The sequence below is a fragment of the Juglans microcarpa x Juglans regia genome, chromosome 6S, assembly GCF_004785595.1.
Source record: "Juglans microcarpa x Juglans regia isolate MS1-56 chromosome 6S, Jm3101_v1.0, whole genome shotgun sequence".
Classification (NCBI taxonomy): domain Eukaryota; kingdom Viridiplantae; phylum Streptophyta; class Magnoliopsida; order Fagales; family Juglandaceae; genus Juglans; species Juglans microcarpa x Juglans regia.
Genome location: NC_054605.1, coordinates 3,034,684 through 3,043,168, shown reverse-complemented (window position 1 = coordinate 3,043,168; position 8,485 = coordinate 3,034,684). Strand labels below are relative to the sequence as shown.

Sequence of the window (8,485 nt, the reverse complement as noted above, 5' to 3'; positions counted from 1 at the left end):
TAATGTGCAAAATAAAGTGCAACAATAGACTCAACAAATGAATAATATTTTTAGCTACACATTATATCACTAGCCAAATTTATTGAGCTCAAGGGGCTAACCAAATATTATTTTTGAATTAAAAAATATCTTCACGTTGCCTCTCATCTCACTTCTCTCTTGTGCATGTTCATTTGCTTAAAATTCTTTTACGTACATGAGGAGATTAGTCCACAATTTTTTATTAACGTTTAAAAGTCACATCTGTTGAAGAAACCATTTTTTTTTAATCTTTTCATAACTTATCAAAAGAAACAAATGAGAAAAAACATGATCAAAAGCAACTTGCATTGCCTTGGCTAGGTGCTAAACAATCCGGAATATCTGTAAAGAGTAATGATACTTTAATACAACCATAAACTTAATACAATCATATATCAGTTGAAAAAATATGACTGTTGTAAAAAAAAGATTGTTAGAAAATTTTATCCATTGAAATAATATAAACGCTAGAAAATTAATGTGTAATTTTTTAATAACAAATAAATATTCAAATTACAATTAGAATTAAAATAAATAAAAAGTTCAAAATCAATATTTTAATAGAATATTGATAAATTTGTTGAGCCTGTTATTTGATGTTGTCGAAAGTAACTAGCTAAATTTGTAAAAGTGAATTTCTTAGTCAAATTTTGGCCGAAGTTTGTTGAGCCTACTACTGGTGCTCTTAACAAACAAGATAGTATTTTAAACAATCATATTGATAGTTAACAGAGTTCTCAAGTACTAACTAGGAACATGGGGTGCCCAGTTCTAATCAAACTAATATACTACTAATCCTTTAGATGCACAAAAGGAGAACAGAATAGTAGCAGAAAGAAAGAGAGAACTCAACTCCTATTGTCCCACCAGCAACAGCGCAATACCTCCAAAAGGACTCATTTACACCAAGAAGCAAGAAGAAAAAGACAAAGCCTAGAAGAATTGTCTTCAGACGATATCTACAAAACAACAGCAGAATCACATGCATACCACCCATGACTAGACATTGAAATCCAGCATCATCTCTGTCCATCCTGCCCCACCACCATCATAGCTAGCTCCTTTTTCTCTTCAACCCCACCAAAACATCAAGCCTGTGAACAATAGGGTCATAAATGAAGAGAAAAAAGAAGTGTCAAACAGTCTACGCCCACCATGGCTGTAATCAGTATTCATGCCAGAAGGGCTCGTGCCAATCCCTCCTCCTAGCACTCCAGTGGAAGGTGTGGCTGTGTATGGACTGGTGGTAGTACTGGAAGAATTGGGTGTAGTAGTAGATGGTGTTGTTGTTACTGGAGTTGTACTGGTGCCTGCAGTGCTGAGTTAAGTAAAGAAAACCAAGATTTACCCAACTTGATAACCAGAAATGTATAAGCAACTACATCTTTGAATCTTTGGCAACATGGGTGGATTTTAAAATCATAGAAGAATGTAAAATACAGAAGCTGAGTTGGTTCAGGATTTCAGAGTTCTCTACTGCTTTCATATTACAAGAATTTAACAGTCTACTTGATTTTATTAGAATGCCCATCCCTTTTTATTAATCTTCAAACAACTTTGAAATGGAAAATGGTTTCAATGTAAAAATCTTGATGCATCTTGGCCTTCTACATTAAAAGTGAATAAACTACTTTATCCTCATTTTATAAAGCAAAACCATGTTAAACATTTATATGTCAACAAAATAGGTATTACACCTTGTGGGAAACATGAGCTTTACACGCATTGACTTCTCATCAGCACAAGGCTACTAAACGAAAACAAGGAAAGTTTAGAATTTGGAAGTTTTTCATTCTCATGCTTTTTTTGACAAGTTCATTCTCAAGTCTTTTAACTTTTGAAAAGCAGAATAAAAAATAAAAATGAGAGAGAGAGAGAGAGAGAGGGAGAAAAAAAAAGAAAAGAAAAGCAGAATATGACAACGTGATCAATAAATAACAATCCAAACAATTTGATTTCAAGTTCTCACAAAATTATTGGCTGCAAAAATACTTCATCCTTCCGTTAAAGTTGGAAAATGCTTTGATTACCTCTATTTCTTGAATGCAAGATGAATACATAGGAAACATGATAGAAAAGAGAAAAGAATGCAATGAAGTGTAGCTTTCCAATGATTAATTTCGAACACTACATATCAATCATAATCCAGTATGTGAAAAGGGTGTGTTTCAATGATATTGACCCCTTGAACTAGCACACGTTTAGAAATTTCATGAGAACAAATATTGAACACAGTATTCAGCTTGTCAAAACCCTACTCACCAGATGTTGGACGATAAATTAATTCAACCTTTTGCAAATGAATTTCCTTTGGAGTGGATCGATTAACGAACATTCTAGTTCAATATGGAACTTTTATTAAATAAACCAAAAACCACTACTCCATGTAGTTTAAAACGTTCAAGAGATATCCTCTAATGCAGTGAGTTTTCCATAATCTACAAAAAATTAAGATGAACAATATTGGTGCATTGGGTTATTCTAAATTACTAGCTTCTTCTCATTGCTCTTAAGACATTGAAACACCAAATAAAAGATTCTGTTTTTCATTAAATTAATTTGTTGATCTATTTAATTGAGGTAGTTTAAACAGAAAGCAATTCCTATTTTTTACACACCCCAACCCAATGCTGATGCAGAAGTGTTCCGTATCCAATAGCATTCACTGCCTTTAAAATAGGTGTAAGGCCATGGCAGAAACAGCCTATATATAGTTTTAATCCATAAATCTTGATCTCTTGGCAAAGTTTATGGTAACTCAAATAAGTATATCAATGTTCCCCATATACACCATTTGCACAAAGGTTTGCGTATAAATTGTATGTAAAACTGTCGTATGGATTAATATATATCAATCTTATTTGAACAACAGAAACTTTCCTGATTTTGTGAAAACTTAAGAGCATAATTTGTGTGTGTGAAGATCGTGATATCGGAAGAAATGCGTTTGGAAAGAAAAAATTTTAAGAATGTTTTTTTGCTGCAAATGATCATCGGTTGCATTTATGTTTGGAGAAACACTTGTTGAAGATGTGCTTTCTTAGATGAGGAAGCTTTTTTTTCATTGCGGAAATCCAGGCTAATGAAATTTGTGAACTTGATGAAAAATTAAAACACATATGATGCGTGAAGTGTGTGTATGTATATATATATTATATATATATATATATATTATGACAGTAAATGAGAGTAAGAACGTAAATGAGAGCTTTTGTTGGAAATTTGATTTTTTTTTAAAGAAAAATCTAAATAGGGTCAAGAGTTTCTCCAAATATAAATAAATAATGCATTTTGTAATAGAAAAGAAAAAAGAAAAATAAATCGAAATCCCAAAAAAAATGGCTCAAATCTCAAAAACTTTGTCCATAACGTAAATAGGCAAGCTTGTTGGCCCACTATCAAAGATGGAGAAATGCTTGGCCACCGAGAAGTTATGAAAATATTTTATCTCATCGTTATAATTTTTTTAAATTTTTATATAAAATAAAATAAATAATTTAAATTTTCAAAATTTTAAAACAAAAATAATATTAAAAATATATTCTAATAATATTTTATTCAACCATTTAATTTTAATTTTAACTCATTTCATATCTAAAAACAAATGAGATAAAATTTTTTTAATTAAATTTTCTTTTTACTTAATAATTAATAAATTATTTTTTAATAATATAATAAATTATTTTTTAATAATATTATAAATTATTTTTAAAAAAATATTTAAATATACAAAAAATATAAAAAGAAATTAAAAAGATTAAAATAAGCTTATAGGAAGATCTCGGTAGCTGATAGCAGTGATTTTAAGAATAAAAAATATTATTACATAAAAATAATTTTATAAATTAATTTAAATTAAATTATAAAATTATTTTTATTTTAAAATAAATTTAATAAATAGTCAGTCAAGATTATTTTTATAAAAAAATTTATTTTGCCCACAAATTCTTACGTCTTGACCGATCGGGAAAGAAAAATTATTTTTTATTTAATGATCAAGAAAATAATTTTAAGTGTATTTGTATATTTTTTAAAAATATAAATAAATAAATAAAAAAGAAAAAGAAAAAGTTGTAAGAGCAGGAGAGCGGGCTCAGAGTAGCTAGAGCCGGCCCACCGCTGGGAGCTCCCAGCTCCCATTAATGTTTTCTATATATTTATTTTTTTGACTTTTTTTTCATGTATTTTTTAATATTTTTAAATATTTAAAAAAAATTATAATGTGATTAAAAAATATTTACTTAATCGTTAAATAAAAAAAAAATAATAATAAAAAAATCACAGCGGTAACTTTAAGAGGAAGAACGATCGGGAAGACTAGTATTTTTCTTTATTTAATTGTTTTAACAGTCCTCTCTAAGAATTTAATGCGTACAGGTTTAGCTGCACACCTGAACTTCTGTTCCCAGGGCCGCAGCTTTTTTCTCGACATCATGCGCTGTCCTTTCCAACTCTATTAAAATATGAAAAATACTATTGTCACAGAAATTTTTGACCGAATTGTATTTTATTTTTTTAACTTAATAATTAAGAAAATATTTTTAAATAAATTTATAATTTTTTTCTATTTTTTAAAAATATTTAAGATGTTAAAAAAATGATTGAAAAATAAAAAAACGTTTGCCTTTCCGCGAAGATTCTCTGTAAGAATCCTATGTAGCTGTAGCAGGTTCTCTCTATAAAATATATATCTACCTGCCGCCTCACATGCCTATACTGTGTGCGGCTAGTGTAATTTGTAATTTTTTTTTTTTATATTTTTTTTAAATATTTTTTAAACATATTTAAATATTTTTAAAAAATAAAAAATATCAATTCATTAATAATCAATTCCTTAATTATTAGAAAAGAATTTAAAAAAAATAAATAAATATATATACAGTCAAAAGAGATAGCAAAATAAAAATGCATACCAACATTTTCCATATATTATAGTTGTTTTCGTCTTGAGCAGAGCACCTATAAATTTTGAGCACTGCTGGCAGGCCGGCCGCGTTTGCTAGTGATTTTTTTATTATTATTATTTTAACATCTTAAATTATTAAGAAAATTAAAAATATACAATTTTTTTATTAATTATCATTTTTTTAATAATAAAGTAAAAAAATTAAAATATTTAACTAATAACTTTCATAAATCTTGAACGAGAAATGTAATTATTTTTTCATAAATCTTGAAAGACACTGCAGCACCGAAGATTGTGTCATTTTGATTAAGCAAATTATGTCCATTCAATTAATCATTACAATTTTTTTAAATTTTCATATAAAATTTAATAAATAATTTAATATTTTTAAATTTTAAAATAAAAATAATATTAAAAATTTATATTCTAATAATATTTTATTCAACTTTTAACTATCATCTCATTTAATTTGTGTAATCATATGAGATCATTATCCTAAAATGTTTATTTTAACTATCATCTCATATTAAAGAAACCTAGCTTTAGATATGTATTTTATAAAAAATTATATTTATCATTCATTTAAAATTATATTCATTTTAAATAATTAGTTTATAATGTAGCATAACAAGGTCTATAATTATTTAATAGTGAAAAGATAATGATGAGCTACAGCATGACTCCTTTATCTTATTACCACTTGCATTCTTTATTTTATCATTTTGCATCCAGATTTGAAATAATATCAACAAAGTGCCTTTGTCATATTTCATTCAACTAATTCAAAAGATAAATTGAGGTTCCAAAAAATAAAAAATAAATATAAGAGTAGTTTATAAAATAAAATAAAAAACCATTTAAAAGACAACAATCATAAATAAAGTAAAAAATTAAAAAAAAATGATACACAAGGTTAAATAATTTATTTTTTCTTTTTATTTCTCATATTCATATTTTCATGTAACTTAATGTTCTATAAATATTTTTTTTTATTAAGACATTTTTATGGGCTTTATTTTCAATTTTGTGATGCTTTCTAGTTTTAATTTATGGCTTCACTTTTTTTAACTTTTTATGTTCTGTAAAAATTGAGTTCATATAGATATTTTCACATAGTTTATAGTTTATGCAAGTTAAACTCATTTACTAAACCATTCTACAATTTTATTCAAGCTTTATTCCTTTGTTTAGAAAACTGAATTCAAGTCGAGTTTATGCGAGTTGTGTCTGAAGTTGTTTATGAAAAGCTCTGTTAATCTAGAATTCAAGGCGAAATCCATGAACAAACGATGATGGTGACAAGCATCTCCAGTACTACCTCAGTTTATAGCATAAACACTATTCAATGTAATAAATCAGACAAATGCTCCAAATCAATAAAGAAGCCAAGAACAAACCCAGAACGTGCATAAATGTTTATGCTGGAATAATCCAAGGCTCTGAACACCAAACTCTGTGATTGGAATTAGCCAAAATTTGTTTGTGAAGAGGCTAGTGTAATTTGTTCATGTTGGAATGTTGCAAGGCTGTGAAAATTGCCAATTCCAATAACAGAGTTTGTGTACAAACATGTCGACAAACCTCTTCAAAGTAACTGTGGGGGGGGTTATTTCTGTGCAATTAAAACCAAGCAACTCTTAACACTACAATTCGGACTGGTTAATGTTATGCAGACACGTTTATCCTAAGTTTTAACTTGAGTGCAATAGGTCTTCTTTAGCTGTATGGGCAATAATGGGAAACCAAGTTGTTATTATTTCTTTTGAAAGAAAAGATATTTGCAACTGTGAATTGTGAATCTGCCGCATAATCGTTTTGAAAAAAGTGAATAAAACATGAGATTCATATAAAAAAAAATAATTCTTAATAATAAATCTCATTCTTTTTCAAAACGATTGTGTAGTATTTATACACTTTATGATTATATCTAAAATTACTCTTCTTTTGACCTATGGAGCAGCATAGGTTTCTAATGTGTCTCTGAATTGCTTATGACATTTATGAAACCCCACCTAATAAATGACCCACCACCACATCCTAACTATTGTTTTTTCTTTTCTTTTCTTTTTTTTTTTTTTTTTTTTTCGGAGGGGGGCGTTTTGGAATAACAAATTATAACTCTTATAGATTTTTTAAGGAAGGAAAAGTATACCTGGCACTAGAAGGGTAAGCACAACCAGAATGGCCTGTAAATCACGAATAGAAAGCTTGTAACAAGAGCAATATTGAGTTCCCTCGAGTTCAAATGAAGTTCTCTTCTTTTATTTCTTAGGTGAGTGGTGTCAAAAAGAAAGAGAGCGAGAGAGTTAAGACAAATTAATTAGGAGGTGCTTACTAGGGTCAGATGTAGAAATGATTGCCGTGCCAGCAAAATCACAAGACCCTTGAGCTTGACCCTTTCTTTGGAAGTAACTATTAACAGCATAAGAGCAATGATCCTGGACAGTGTTGGGTAGATAACACACCCCATTTTGATGGATAGGGTTACAGTCAGCCCCAGCTCCACACGCATAGTCCAATGACTTCTGTAGGACTGAGTCACTCAATCCCTTCTTGCAAATACACCATGTAGCACCTGATTAATTACCACAATCCAAACACCCCCCAAAAAGAAAAGAAAAGAAGAGCAGATCAGCCATCTAGGGAGAGATTTTAGCCCATATGAGAGATATACAAACTGAAAGAGCGAAATTTTATCTAGAAAAACAGTACTCTAAAGCTCCATATAACGAATACGAAACGGTGTAGATCACCGACATTATGTGTGGAACAGGATATAGTTATGCGCCCATTTCTAGCAACGAATATGGACCTCCTTTTATCAAAACATTGAATTTATTAGGTGCATTCACAGGTAATCGGATAGAAGCTTACTTGAACGGCCAGTGACGGCAAAGATGAGCACTAGAAAAGCTACGACAGCCATGATTCGACAAGGAACAGTTAATCGGTTAGAAGCGGGGGCAAAGCCTGTCCGGTTTATGGAGACTTGTGAGGAAAGGCCTTGTGTGAGCAGTGGACAAGAAGTATCTAGACGAAAATGTCTTACAGATATGTCAAGGTGATGTAGACGCGTATAGCGTGGGATCACAGTGTCGCACTGTTTTCAGTGACATGTTTCACGGTTACCAGCTGATTATGCCGAGGTGGATCATATTTTATTGGGGTCTTATTAGAAATATAGTAATCTTTGGATAATGAGTTAGATCACATGTGGTGAGATAAAAATTAAAAATTAAAAAAAATATTATTAAAATATTATTTTTATTTTAAAATTTAAAAAATTAAATTATTTATTATATTTTATATGAGAGTTAAAAATAACTGTAATAATTAGATAATATGAGTTGAGAGACTCTTTCAATTCAAATAACCCCAAAGTAGGATTTTTTTGATCTTTTATACCACATACATTCATCATTCAATATAAAATGTCATAATCTCCTCCATTAATCATGGATATTATGGAATCGGTTTAAATAAATTTAAAGTAAGGTGGTTCTTTTTAAAAGTTGTAAAAATAATTAGCAGTAACAATGAGTGGTGCTACTCAAGCGG

General features: G+C 29.2%; 1 protein-coding gene across 2 annotated transcripts; it reads right to left on the bottom strand.

Moving 5' to 3' along the window:
• Positions 1-707: 707 nt before the first annotated feature.
• LOC121237853 (PLASMODESMATA CALLOSE-BINDING PROTEIN 3-like) lies at positions 708-7,987 on the bottom strand. 2 transcript variants are annotated; one of them, XM_041134754.1, is made up of 4 exons: positions 7,802-7,987; positions 7,263-7,502; positions 7,080-7,113; positions 708-1,331 (listed from the first exon to the last, which is right to left on the bottom strand). In XM_041134754.1, the coding sequence occupies exons 1-4, from the start codon at positions 7,851-7,853 to the stop codon at positions 1,187-1,189; spliced, it is 471 nt and encodes a 156-aa protein (XP_040990688.1). In that variant the 5' UTR covers positions 7,854-7,987; the 3' UTR covers positions 708-1,186. The 2 variants fall into 2 exon arrangements, with proteins under 2 accessions (XP_040990688.1, XP_040990686.1); XM_041134752.1 differs by having other exon boundaries at positions 708-1,339; positions 7,802-7,972.
• Positions 7,988-8,485: the final 498 nt, after the last annotated feature.